Source organism: Tamandua tetradactyla, chromosome 8 (genome assembly GCF_023851605.1).
Source record: "Tamandua tetradactyla isolate mTamTet1 chromosome 8, mTamTet1.pri, whole genome shotgun sequence".
In the NCBI taxonomy this organism is placed as follows: domain Eukaryota; kingdom Metazoa; phylum Chordata; class Mammalia; order Pilosa; family Myrmecophagidae; genus Tamandua; species Tamandua tetradactyla.
The window spans coordinates 109,031,287-109,046,092 of NC_135334.1; the positions used below are offsets into that span (position 1 = coordinate 109,031,287).

Here is a 14,806-nt window from a genome sequence, read left to right on the forward strand (position 1 = left end):
TCCCTGCCCGAAGGATTATATAACATTGACTCTTTAATCCATTTTACACATTTATTTTTGTATAAATATATATTTATCTATTGAAGAACTAAAGTTATGGGTTATCAATAATTAACCAATTATAACAAATCATTATAAAAAATTCCATTATTTCCCCATTGGCTTGAAATGCCAACTTCATGACACATTAAAAACTTCCATAGCATGAACATACACTTTTCCTATAGCTTTCTGTCCCCTCACCATTTTTTTGTACTTATTACTATTTGTATCTTTTTATATTATGTGCCCAAAACATAGATTTATCATTGCTTTTTATGCATTTGCATTTCAGCACCTTTAGGAAGTAAGAAATGGAGTTACATAACAAACAATACAATACAATAATCTGGCATTTTATAATTACCCAAATAGTTAATGGTTAATTACCCAAATGGTGTTCTGCTGGTCTTTATTTTTTTAGGCTGCTTTGATCTACTGTCTAATGCCCTTTCCCTTCAGTCTGAAGAACTCTCTTTAGCATTGCTTCTAGGGCAGGTCTGTTTTTGTTTACCTGGGAAAATATTGCTGGATATAAAATTCTCAGTTGACAGTTGTTTTCTTTTGGTACTTAATATTTTATTGTCTTGCCTTCTTGCCTCCAAGTTTGTTTTTTTTTTTTAATATTTTTATTGAGAAATATCCATACACATACAGTTCAACCACATTATACAATCAGTAGCTCACAATATCATCACATAGTTCTGTATTCTTCACCATGATCATTTTTAGTACATTTACATCACTCAAGAAAAAGAAATAAAAAGGGGGAAAAAAAACCCCTCATATATCCCATACCCTTATCCCTCCCTCTCATTGACAATTAGTATCTTTTTTTTACGCCTTATCCCCACTATTATTTATTTATTTATTTGTTGTCCTTATTTTTTTAATCATCTTTCCATACTCTGGATAAAATGAGCATAAGACACAAGGTTTTCACAATCATACAGTCACATTGTAAAAGCTATTTAGTTATACAGTCTTCCTCAAGAATCAGGGCTACTGGAACACAGTTCACCAGTTTCAGGTACTTCCCTCCAGTCATTCCAATACACTATAAACTAAGGGTATTATCTGTATAATGCATAAGGATAACTTCCAGGATAACCTGTCGACTCTGTTTGAAATCTCTCTGCCACTGAAACTTTATTATGTCTCAATTCTCTCTTCCCCCTTTTGGTCAAGAAGGTTTTCTCATTCCCATGATGCCATGTCCCAGCTCATACCCGGGAGTCAGGTCTCTTATTGCCAGGGAGATTTACACCCCTGGGAGTCATGTCCCACGTAAGGGGGAGGGTAGTGAGTTACCTGCCAAGTTGCCTTAGAGAGAAAGGCCACATCTGAGCAACAACAGAGTTTCTCTGGGGGTGATTCTTCGGCATAATTATCAGTAAGCTTTGCTTCTCCTTTGCAGGAATAAGCTTCATCAGGGCAAGCCCCAAGATTGTGGGCTTAGCCTATTGAATGTGTTGTCTCCATTGCTTGCAAGAATATCAGGAATTCCCCAGATGGGGAAGTTTAATATTTCCTCTTTTCTCCCCAATCCCTAAGGGAACTTTGCAATACACTTTTTATTTATTGCCCGGATAACTCTGGGATATATCAGGGCATCACACTAACCTGGAAAAACCAACAAAATCTCATGCCCTATTCAAGATTCCATGTAATTATGGTGTTCAAGTAAGCTGACCGTACCAGTTACATTAGGTAATGTGCTATCCAAAATATAAATTTTGCACCAAATGAACATCTCTCCCTTTGGTCTCACACAGAGGTTGAAGTTGGAAAATATCCTCCATGGTTTCTGATGAGAAACTGGCACTTAATCTCATTGAAGCTCCCTTGTACGTAACTTATTACTTTTCTTTTATAGCATTCAGAACTCTCACCTTGTCATTGGCAATGAGCAGTTTGATTATTATTTTTCTGGGAATGGTTCTCTGAGTTACCGTGTTTGGAGTTCAGTGGTCTTAAATGTCTTTTGTTAAATTGGGAGAATTGTAAGTTGATAAGCTTGATAATATCCCACAGATCTCTGAGGCACTGTTTGTTCTTTTTTTTTTTCCCCTCTTTATTCAGAATCATTTCAGTTGTCTTGTCCTTGAGATTACTGATCCATTATTCTTCCACCTGCAGTCTGCTCTGGAAACCACCTAGGGAATTTTTCATTTCAGTTATTTTGTTCTTCATCTCCAGTATTTCTCTGGACAGATTCCCATATTATTCATTCATTATTTTCCTCATATCATTTTTTTCTCCATGTTTTCCTTTCTCTCTTCGAGCATATTGAGGCTCATTTTGTTTGAGTGTCTTTACTGGTAAATCCAAAGTCTGGTCCCCTTCATTGATGGGTTCTGGATTTTTATCTTGTTTCTTTGGATGTTGTTTCTTTTCATGTTTCTTGTTTCTTTTCATCATTCCTGTTTCTTGTAATCTTTTATTGCACACTTTATTATGACATTTAAAGTTTTAACTCTGATATTTATCCCTGAGCTATCCTTTCCTTAAGTTTATATCCAGCTAATGATATGATAGATTTCCTTGAATGCCAGGAACTAATCAAAACAAACTAAGGCAAAAAGCACCTTTCAGTGTCTTTGTAAATTGGCTCTGCTTTGGCTGCTTGTGCCAGTTTGAAAATATTATGTAACCCAGAAAAGCCATGTTTTAGTCCTGACTCAACCTTGTGGGGGCAGGTGTTTCTTTTAATCCTAATTTAGTACTGTAGGGCAGTAACGTTTGATTAGGTTATCTCTACGGAGATGTGACATGCCCAATTATGGGTGTGACCTTTTTTTTTTTTTTTTTTTTTTTTTTTTTTAAGGAAAGACAGAGAGAAGGAAGGAAGGATAGAAGGAAGGAAGGAAGGAAGAAAGGGAAACATTTTTAAACATTTTCTTGTTTTATTGTATTCTGTTTCTCCGTTTTTGTTACATGGGCTGGGGCCGGGAATCGAACCGAGGTCCTCCGGCATAGCAGGCAAGCACTTTGCCCGCTGAGCCACCGCGGCCCGCCCTGGGTGTGACCTTTTGATTACATGGAGATGTGACTCCGCCATTCCAGGTGGATCTTGATCAGTTTATTGGAATCCTTTAAAAGAGAAAACATTTTGGAGAGAGTCAGAAACAATAGAGCCAACAGAGAGAAAGCCAACAGAAACTTAAGAGTACAGAGACATGGATATTAGGAGGGGCTTGGAGCCCAGCAGACATTGCTGTGTGCCTTCCTGTGCGATGTTAAGCAAACCAGAACCTGGAGAGAGCCAAGGGAAGCCAAGAAATGAAAGTCAGCCCCAGAGTAGTAAAGTGAGCAACCCCCACAGGAACGGAGGCTGAACACAATGGAGCCCAGAAGCAAGGGACCAGCAAATGCCAGCCACATGACTTCCCAGCTGACAGAACTGTTCCAAACTCATCGGCCTTTCTCAAACTACGGTATCTTTACCTGGATGCCTTAGTTTGAACATTTTTATAGTCTTAGAATTGTAAACTTGAACCTTACTAAATTCCCTTTATAAAAGCCTTTCCATTTCTGGTATATTGCATTCCAGCAGCTTACTAATATACTGCTGTTCTCCTTTAGTGTTTAGCTCCCCTGTTAAGATCAGCTTGAGGTAAGTGAGGATTGCTGAGTCCTTTCTGTTGTAGCTGAGCTTGCATGAATCTAGAGGCCTGGAGCCTGCTTCTTTTCCTAGACCTGTGCTTGCTAGAGCCCTTAGGAATTCTCAGTTTATAGTTCACAGGAGTTTGAGTGAACACCCCCTCTCCTCTCTTTAAACTAGATTTTACTCCTTCCAGTGCCTTCTTGCATTATTTAATGCAAGTAGTCCTTTCCCTAGGCAAGCAAGGGGCTATTCCACCCTCAGCACAACCTCTGGGAGGGCAAATCCAAGATATGTTCCCACCGAATAGATAGGCACTGAAACACATGTACCCCAGTTTGCACAAAAGGCCAGTCTGCTCTGTCCATAACAGGCCCAGGAAGCCACAATGTGAGCACAAGCTGGTTCTATGCTCCTTTGTGTGTGTGTGTATGGGGGGGTGGGTAGAGTGGGAGTCCAGCAAGGACACTAGGAACTTCTTCTTTGGCTTTGGAAGCTGTGTTTTCTTGATTCAGCACTTGCCCAGTTAATGCAGCTCTTTAGATGTTTTCCGTAGTTTTGGGGAATGTTACTGTCCTTAAGATCCCTTTGCTGGTTTGTCAAGAGGGTTTGGAAAAATGACTGTCCTCAAACATGTCCCCCTGCAATCTTAATTAATTGAACGATTATAGAGATCTGCAATCAGACCATACACACTAAGAGTTTGGAAGACTACGTCCTTATGTCCCACCCTCGCCTCAGCAAGCTGCTCTGGGAACCTGAGCTCTAGTCCCCACTGCTGCCTGCCATGAGGCTGGGTGAAAGGATGTTAGCCTCTGCAGGAAGGGTGAAACTCACCCTATTTATCATAATTTACCAGTCTCTTCCTCCTATTCCTCCCTGGCTGCTGCAAAGTATTCCACTAGGCTCTGAAATTTAAAAGTAGTTTATTCACATGGTTCTTGCCAGTTCAGTAGCTGTTTTGGTAGGGTAGAATCCTAGCCCTTCCTACTTTGCCAGCTCAGAATCTCTGCTATTTGATTTTTAAGGATTGCATAATAGCCCCTTGTATAGATATAAAATAATATCTTTATCCAGTCTCTCTTGGTAAATGGCTGTTGTCTACTGTTGCTTGCTATTGTAAACAGTGTTGTTGTAAACATCTTAAGTACATCCTTGCACAGTTTTGGATGTTTCCTTAGAAAAACCTGGGCCCAGGAATGTTTAAAGCCATGGTGAAGGATGAACTCATCTAAGTTTAGGGAAAGAAGCGAGAGTCCCCAGAATGAAGTTTTGGGAATACCGATATTTATAAGTTGAGTAGAGGAAGAAGAAATTGAATGGAGAAACTAAGATTGAGGAGCATAAGAAAAGCCAAGACAGGAGATTGTTTTGTGGAAGAACTGATCTTGGTCATCTAATCAAAAGTTGCAGAGTAATGAAGGATGCAGAAGCCAACTCTGGAGGGGAATTGAGGAGTAAGTGGGAAGAAAGGAAGCAGAGATAGAGTGGTTGTAAAAAAGAAAAAGGGGAAAAAAGGAGTTAGGGTAATTGGAGGATAGTTTAAGGTTAAAGAAGGTGTTATTTGTTAAAACATAAGATATACTTAGAGTGATAGGAATGAGTCAGTAGAGAAGATTGATGATTGTTCTAGTTTTCTAGTTGTCCATACCAGAAACAGAATGTGATATACCAGAAACAGAATGACTTTTAGAAGGGGAATTTTTAAATAAGTTTCTAGTTTACAGTTCTAAGGGCAAGAAAATGTCCCAATTAAAACAACCCCATAGAAATGTCCAGTCTAAGGCATTCAGGGAAAGATACCTTGGTTTAAGAAGGCCCATGAGGTTCAGAGTTTCTCTCTCAAGTGAGAAGGCACATGGCAAACACAGTCAGGGTTTCTCTCTCATCTGGAAAGGCACGTGTTGAACACAGCATCATCTGCTAGCTTTCTCTCCTGGCTTCCTGTTTCATGAAACTCCCCAGGAGACATTTTCCTTCTTCCTCTCCAAAGGTCACTGGCTGGTGAACTCTCTGTTTATTGTGGCTGTGTCGTTCTGTAGCTTTCTCTGAAATCTCCATTCTCCAAAATATATCCTCTTTTATAGGATTCCAGTAAACTAATCAATACCCACCCAAATGGGTGGAGACATGTCTCCACCTAATCCAGTTTAACAACCACTCTTGATTGAGTCACATCTCCAGGGAGATGATCTAATTACAGTTTCAAACATACTGTATTGAATAGGGATTAGAAGAAACAGCTGCCTTTACAAAATGGGATTAGGATTAAAACATGGCTTTTCTAGGGTACCTTTTCAAACCAGCACAATGATGTAGGAGCAATTCCTGAAGAGGATGTTTGCCTGAGCTGCTATTCTGTAATTGGGAACTGTTGTGAAGACAGACTCATGGATGGATTAAGTGGTGGGAGGTTGGGTTACAACCAGATGGATGGTGGCACTTTCCACTGAAATGGGGAAGGACTATGGAAATGGCGTGGGAAATAGAATTAAGTGGGTAAAATCAGGAGTTTTAGTTTTAGACGTATTAATTCTCAGACATAGAAATGCCCATGAAACAACAAAGTATCAAGTAAACAGGTATCTATAAATGCAGCCTATACAATGGAAATCAATATTTGGAAATGATATATCAGCTAGGAGGCTAGTATCCAGAATATATAAAGAAATTGTTCAACTCAAGACCAAAAAGACAGAGAACCCAATTACAAAATGGGCAAAAGATGTGAACAGACACTTCTCAGGAGAAAAATACAAATGGCTAAAAGGCACATGAAAAGATGCTCAACTTCCCTGGCTATTAGGGAAATGTAAATCAAAACCACTATGAGATATCATCTCACACCCACCAGAATGACCATTGACAATAAAACAGAAAATAACAAATGCTGGAGAGAATGTGGAGAAAGAGGCACACTTATCCACTGCTGGTGGGAATGTCAAACGGTGCAACCACTGTGGAAGGTAGTTCGGTGGTTCCTCAGGAAGCTAAGTATAGAATTGCCTATGATCTGGGAATACCATTTCTAGGTATCTATCTATTCAGAGGACATGAGGGCAAGAACACAAACAGACATTTGCACAACAGTGTTTTAGCACATCATTTGCAGTTGCCAAGAGATGGAAACAGCCCAAATGTCCATCAATAGAGGAGTGGCTAAACAAGCTGTGGTATATACATACAACGGAATATTACGCCGCTGTAAAACTGAATAAAATCATGAAGCATGTAACGACATGGATGGATCTTCAGGACATTATGCTAAGTGAGAATAGCCAGAAACAAAAGGACCCCAATCTTGGGGTTTGTTCCTAAGAAATTTATCCCTGCAAAGGATAGACTAAGCTGTTCTAGTATGCTAGCTGCCGGAATGCAATATATCAGAAACGGAACTACTTTTAAAATGGGGAATTTAATAAGTTGCTTGTTTATAGTTCTAAGGCCAAGAAAATGTCCCAATTAAAACAACTCTATAGAAATATCCAATCAAAGGCATCCAGGGAAAGATATCTTGGTCCAAGAAGGCCAGTGAAGTTCAGGGTTTCTCTTACATGGCAAACACAGTCAGGGTTCCTCTCTCGGCTGGAAAGGCATGTGGTGAACACAGCATCATCTACTAGCTTTCTCTCCTGTCTTCCTGTTTCATGAAGCTCCCTGGAGGCATTTTCCTTCTTCATCTCCGAAGGTTGCTGGCTGGTGGACTCTCTGCTTCTCGTGACTATGTCATTCTGCTTTCTCCAAATCTCTCAATTTCCCAAAATGTTTCCTCTTTTATATGACTTCAGAAACTAATCAAGACCCACCCAAATGGATGGAGACACATCACCCCTAATCTAGCTTAACAACCACTTTTGATTGGGTTACATCTCCTGGGAGATGACCTAATTACAGATTCAAACATACAGCATTGAATAGGAATTATTCTGCCTTTACAAAATGGGAGTTTGATTAAAACGTGGCTTTTCTAGGGTACATACTTATTCTGCCTTTACAAAATGGGAGTTTGATTAAAACGTGGCTTTTCTAGGGTACATACATCCTTTCAAACCAGCACATACGCCTAAAATTAGGCCTAAGAGTCACCCCCCAGAGAACCTCTTTCATTGTGCAGATATGACCTTTCTCTCAGCCAACACGGCAAACAAACTCAATGCTTTCCTCCTCTCTACATGGGACATGACCCCCAGGGTATAAACTTCCCTGGCGATGTGGGACAGAAATCCTAGAATGAGCTGGGACTTGGCATCAAGTGATTGAGTCTGAAATTCCCCCTGACTGAAAGGGGGAAGAGAGAAATGAGACAAAATGAAGTGTCAGTGGCTGGGAGATTTCAAACAGAGTTGAGAGGTTGTTATTCTTCTATAGCATTATATAGATATTATATATGCATTATATAGATATCCTCTTTTTAGATAAGGTGTATTAGGTGAGAGGGAAGTACCTGAAACTATAGATCTGTGTTACAGTAGCCATGTTTCTTGAAATGGTTGTATAATGATAATAGCTTTCGCAGTGTGAGTGTGTGACTGTGAAAACCTTGTGTCTGATGCTACTTTTAAGTACAGTATGAACAGATGAGCAAAACGTGATTTAAAAATAATAGGGGGAACAAATGTTAAAATTAAAAAATATATATGTTGGATAGATGGAAATACTAGTGGTCAATGAGAGGGAGGAGTAAGGGGTATGGTATGTGTGAGTTTTTTCTTTTTTTCTTTTTGTTTTTCTAGAGTGATGCAGGTGTTCTAAAAAATGATCATGGTGATGAGTATACAACTATGTGATGACATTGTGAGCTGTTGATTGTACACCATGTATAGAGTGTATGTTGTTGTGTCAATAAAAATTTTAAAAATAAATAATTTGTAAAAAGCAAAACAAAAAACCCCCAAAAGCTATGAAACAGTAAATTCCTGTGGTTTAAGTCAAAACAAAACAAAACAAATCAAAAGAAAAATTTAAAGAGTTTGTGCAATGATATCATCAAGAATCAATGTTGGTAAAGATAACCAACAGAATGGGGGAAGATATTTTAAATATAACTAACTCTTGCAACTGAGTAATAAAAGGACAAATGACCCAATTTAAAAATGAGCAAAAGGTCTCAATAGACATTTATACAAAAAATATAGATGGCTAATAACCACATAAAAGGATGCTGAACATCAGTCATCAGGTAAATGCAAATGAAACCACAATGTGATGCCACATCACACCTACTAGGGTGGCTATAATAAAAAATATGAGCAATAACAAGTGTTCATGAGGATGTGGAGAAATTAGAATGCTCAGACGGTGCTAGTGGGAATGTAAAATGGTTCAGCCATTTTAGAAAACAGTTTGGCCATTCCTGAAAATGTTAAATATGGGAAGCCGAGGGGCCTATGGGTGGGCATGGTAGGAAGGCCCCGGGCACCTCCTGCACACCCCAGGAGGGCGAGAGCCTTTCTGAGGCGCCTCCAGCTGTGCCTGAGAGTAGCTTGTAGCATTAGTTTTGTGGTGTCAGGCTCTAGAGTTACTTCTTGTCACCAAGCATTTTCAGCCTCCATGTTGAAGACTGAATAAGCTTAAAATGTCTGTTGTCTAATTTTGAGAGAATAAGATTGTTCCTTGCATTTCTGAGTATTATGTAACCTATTTTTGCACAAGGTTCTGTTACATGAAGTACATCTAAAGTGTTCTGTTTTTTGAAATAAAGCTTCATATTCTGAAAAAGAAAAAGTTAAATATGGAGTTATCATATGACTCAATTCTACTCCTGGGTTTATTCTGAAGTGCAATGAAAACTTGCATTCTTACAAAAACTGGTGCGTACATGTTTATGGCAGCCCAAACTAATAGCCCAAAAATGTTCTTTAGTTAGGTGAGTTGTTTAAAAAAGAAAAACCCATGGTGAATTGATAAAATGAAATACTCTCAAGAATTCTAAAAGAACAAACTGCTGGTAGAAATAACAGCATGAATGAATCTCAGAATCATTAAACTAAGTGAATGAAGCCAGGCCCAAAAGGCACTGTACAATTCCTATAGGAACAAAGAACAACAGATGATGGTTACCTGGAGCATCAGTGTGACATGAGGAGTTGGCTGCAAAATGATATGGAGAAATCTTGTGATGATAGAACTTTTTTCCTACCTTGATTTTGGTGGTTTTTATGCATTTGTCAAAACTCACTGAGTTGTACACCAGAAAAGGGTGAATTTTACTGTGTACAAATTATGTCCTAATTTTGTTTAAAGTTAGTAATAGCTTGATCCTTACTTCATACCATATACAAACATTTTCCCCAAATATTTATACACCTAAACAGAAAGGCTAATAAAATTTATAGGAGAATAAGTAACTTTGGAGTTACAAGAGAAACCAAAAGAGTAGCCTATAAGCTTATGAAAAAAAATGCTTCTCATCATTTGTTATCAGGGCAGTATAAATTAAATCACAGTGAGATATACCCATCTAGAATGGTTTAAAATTAAGAAGGTTGAAAATATGTATTGGCAAGGATATAATGCAACTGGAATGTTGATACGTTGCTAACAGTAATGTTAAATTCCACTCCAAGATATTTAACTTAGAGAAATGGAAATATATGTCCACAAAAAGACTTGCATACAAATGTTCATAGAAGGTTTATTCCATAACAGCCCCTAACAGGAACAACTCAAGTGCCCATCAGTAGGTAAATAGGTAAACATATTGTGGTATAGTCGTGTAATTCAATGAAAAGGAAGAACCTACTCATCTGCAACAACATAGGTATACCTCAAAAACATGCTGAATGAAAGAAGCCAGACACAAAAGAGTTCATACTATATGGTGACATTTACATGAAATTCTGGGCCAGGCAATCCTAAATTGTAGTGAAAGCAGGCTTATTTGTGGTTACCTGGGGCTGAGGGTATACAGTGAAGAAGGGTGTTGACTGTAACAGGACACAGGGAAACTTTGTGGCAATGGAAATGTTCTATGTAGTGGTTGGGTTTGTGGTTACTCATTGAACTGTACACTAAAAATGGATACATTTTATTGTATGAAAATTGAAATAAAGTTATTTTTAAGTTGAAAAAGGGATTTAAAATATATCCTAAAATTGAATCCTTAAAACAGAAACAAAATTTAATTCCTAAATCTAATATTATAACCATGTAATGGGTAATTTAAGTAACTTTTAAGTCAGTACTCTTAACTCTATCCCCTAAGTGGGATATAATTTTGGGACAAAAAGTACTATCTTGAACTTTAGTTAATGGTCTTTTTTAAAAACATTTTTTATTATGAAATATAGCATATACAAAAAAGCAATGCATTTTAAAGTACATTGTAACAAATAGTTATAGATTTTAAATTGGTATGTGTTACTGTTTCATCATAGTTTTATGGTTTTCCTTCTAGCTGCTCCAAGACACTGGAGACTAAAAGAAATATCAGTATAATGATTTAGCAATCATACTCATCTGTTAAACCGTACTTTCTCTGTATAACTGTACCATCACCTTTGATATTTCTCAGGTGGTTTGTTTTTTTAGTAGAGATGATGTTATAGTATTTTCAGGTAGAGCTACTGAGTAAGTATATTGATATTGTTGGGAACAAGGGTTCTGACTGGGGATAAAAGGAGATACATATGTGGAAAGGGCAAAGGTGAGGGAAAATATATTGAATTTGAATTAGTGGTCAGTCTGAACTCTTGTTTTAAGAGACATGTATTTCCACTCTTTGTCCACTGAAAGAGACTAGAAGCAATAACACCCAGGCATTGAACAAGCTAACACCGAGATCTTGGTTCCTAAATGCTATTGCTCACTAAAAAGGAGGGCTCCTAGAAATGGCTGACAGGGAAAACATACTGTAAGGTGAGCCTGAAATATCTTGTATGTAAGTATATGTGTTTAAATATCTAATGTTTAAATACATGTGTTTAAGGATATGTGTAAAATATCTTGTGTTTAAGCATATGTGTTTGAATATCTTAAGTTTACACATTGTGTTTAAGCACCAAGAACATGTCAAAAGGACGTAGGATAGAAGGGATAAATTGAACATAAAAAAAATGATGACAGTGATGGCTTATAACATATTGAGTGAGGAAAATTTACGAATCTATAGTGATACAATTTTTGAAAGTGTATTTTCATTTTTTTAAAGTATAAAATACATATAAAAATACACATATGAGAGAAAAAGTGGAAAGAAGGAAAACTTCTTTATAGAAGAATGCTAGCTAATAAATATTAAATGGCATTATTAGAAAATAATTTCTAACCCTTTAGTGTAATGATTGAATTCATTAAAGATCATCAGTGAATGATGGTTAAAACCATTAGTTGTTGGGAATAATATCTTTACTCTGTCTTGCATTCTAATTTCAAGAAGAAAAGGTGTGTACCTGGAGAGATCTGACAGACACTACTTTAACCACTGGGCCACACTGACAGTGTGTGCCTCTTAACATGATGCAGTGCTAAGTACACAACATCAGTTATATTCTTCTCATGAGATAACAAGCAAACAAATTCAGAATTTGGGACGTCCTATAGGACAATTGACCTGGACTCCTCAAAAAGACAGTGTCATGAAATCAAAACTAAAGGGATCCTGGGATTGGAGACAGGTGGAAGCACAGTTCTAAATTTAGAGAAACATAGCCAAAGGCAATTCTTGAATTTTGATTCACTCTTATATAGAAAGGGAGGAAAACCCAGACACTTTGGTGACAGTTTGGGGAGTTGGAGTATGAATTGCATATTACATATTATTGTTGAATTAATGTTCGAGTTCTTCAAATATAATAATGATATTTGGTTATATAGGAGAATGCCCATATTCCTGGGAGACATAACTGTAGTAGTACTTAGGAATTCAGTGTTATGATGTCTATGAGTTATTTCAAGTGGTTTAGCAAAAAAAAAAAAAAAAAATTAAGTGTATATTATGTATAGAAAAAGGGATAAAGTAAATATGACAGTGTTAACAATTGTTGAATTTTCAGTGATGGTTATATAGGTGTTCATTGTACTGTTCTTTCAATTTTTCTGTGCGTTTAAAAATTGTCAAAATAAAAAGCAAGGAGATAAAAAAAAAAAGTCTTGTTCTGAGTTACTCCTAGAATGCTTGAACTTGAAATTATCTAGGTGAGTTATTGGAAAAGAGTGTTAATTATTAATTTATTTAAATTGTTTGATATTCTATAGAATGTTAGAATTATAAAGGACCTTAGAGATTATTTTTGCATAGACCCTTTTTCGTATAGATGATGAAATTAGTCTCACAGTGATTAAGTCACACTGTAAGTTAGTAATAGAACTTGGACAATGAATTCAGCTCTCCTGTTTTATAGGATATTGCCCTTTCTACTGTACCATGTTACCTCTCCCAGTATAAGGACTCTATTTGAGGTAAAGTTGAATTAAGGAAATTATTATGTATTGTTTTTCTTCCTAGAATATCTTTAATATATTTTCCGCATTGTGACAATATCGTCAGATTATGTTTGATTTTCTGATCAAGGTGAACTGTAGTTAAGGAATTTAGTAAAAGACTTCTGCCACTTTGATAGTTGCTCTCCTACAAAGTTTTGTGTCTGCCTATGGTTTGGGTATGTGTTTTTGGTCACTGTTTTTTTAATATCCTTTAGTTTAAGCTACGAAGAAGGACATCCCTCACACTCTGAAGCAGATCTTCTTCAGAGACAGACTTTTGCAGCCTCTCATCAGCTTCCTGGATATGCTGCTACACCTCAACCAACTGGTAACATTTCTCTTGTGAAATATTCCATCAATCTGTGTACATTTAGTGAATAGTTAGAAAAGTCCATTTCATGTGTTGAGTTACGAATGTGTGTGAGACATAGCTATGCCAAGAGATATGTTAAAATTAAAATAAAATGAAAAGCTTTTGTCTTTTACTGAGAGGGAATATCTAGCTATGAATAGGTTCGGAGATCTTTTTTATGCAACTTTGGAGATTATAAATTTTTAATGTGTTTGATCAAGTTAGTATTTGTTTATTTTTTCAAAATAGGACTGTGAGGTTTTAGAATTTTTTTGCCTCAATTTTCAGAAATTCCTTTTTAAGATGTAGTTAGTTATTTAATTTTATATACATACATATTCTTATTTTTTTATATATTTTATCTTTAAATGTAGGTCTTTCTGGAATGTTTGATACTAGTGTGAACAGTGCTGCCAATAACAACACTAAAGAATCTTCAGTGATGAATTTTCTCTCTGCTGTTGAATCCCGAACTGCACAGGCTCCTTCTTCAGGAACTACTCTTTTACCACAATTCAGGGCTCCATCCTGGCAGACAGGTGATTCTTTGTTTTCAGAATTTTGAAATCCTATAAAAATACTTAACAAAATAGACTTTTTATGGCCTTGTCATCATGATAGTGTGGCTCAGAGTGATGTTAACTATTGATCTTCCAATGAACTTTAAAACCTGGAATTTTTCAGTTTTAAGAGGGACAAAATTCAAGTATTTGTTACAAGCAAAAATTTGATTTTCTGGGGTCCACAACAGATTCAGACCGGCACCATATCTTAGTGCTAAAACCTGATACTGAGAATTGAAGGAGGTTTAAAATAAAGGAAAATCTGTTAATATTTTAATTTGCAGGGGAAGACAGTGTTTATCTCACATCTAAGTGAGCTAACACTTCTGTAAAGTGTTTCTATCTTGTGCAGTTTGTTTGTAAAAGTTTTGTGTTTTTTAGATTTCAATTTGAGGACATTCTCTTTTGCAATTTATGTCTGGCTCCATAGTTGGTTTTAGCACATCCCCATGGAAACCATCTAATCAAAAGTTACCACCCATAGTTGAATTCAGAAATCTGTGTTGATGGAAGGGTTTGTGTGTATGTGTGTATATGTTTTATTTTTCCCCCTAGATTTTGCTCTTATATGCCCATGTAAAAGGAAGGTTAATGGAATTTTGAGCACATTATACTGGATCTAAACTGATGTACTGTGAATGGTAAATAAAAATGAAATTGGGATAAGATCATACACACAAATATACCATTAGTTAGAAGAGGGTATTAGTGCTAGTGTGTTAGGATAAGGAGAATTTTCAGTTGAAATGTTTGAGATTATAATATGGCATCATATGCATTTCAATATCTGTTTTGCTGACACATTTTGATGAATTTGCTAGCCCT

The 14,806-nt window shown here is 36.7% G+C and overlaps 1 protein-coding gene across 15 annotated transcripts in view; it reads left to right on the plus strand.

Moving 5' to 3' along the window:
• The window catches only part of QSER1 (glutamine and serine rich 1), a 109,139-nt gene that overhangs the window by 36,523 nt on the left and 57,810 nt on the right, over positions 1-14,806 (plus strand). For 11 of the 15 annotated variants that reach the window (XM_077114340.1, XM_077114342.1, XM_077114335.1 and 8 more), the window contains 2 exons: positions 13,282-13,394; positions 13,793-13,957. In XM_077114340.1, coding sequence (XP_076970455.1) covers positions 13,282-13,394; positions 13,793-13,957 — 278 coding nt within the window. Of the gene's footprint in view, positions 1-7,636; positions 11,501-11,529; positions 13,043-13,281; positions 13,395-13,792; positions 13,958-14,806 lie in introns of those variants that run through there. The other 4 variants (XM_077114349.1, XM_077114344.1, XM_077114345.1 and 1 more) reach the window with 4 other exon arrangements.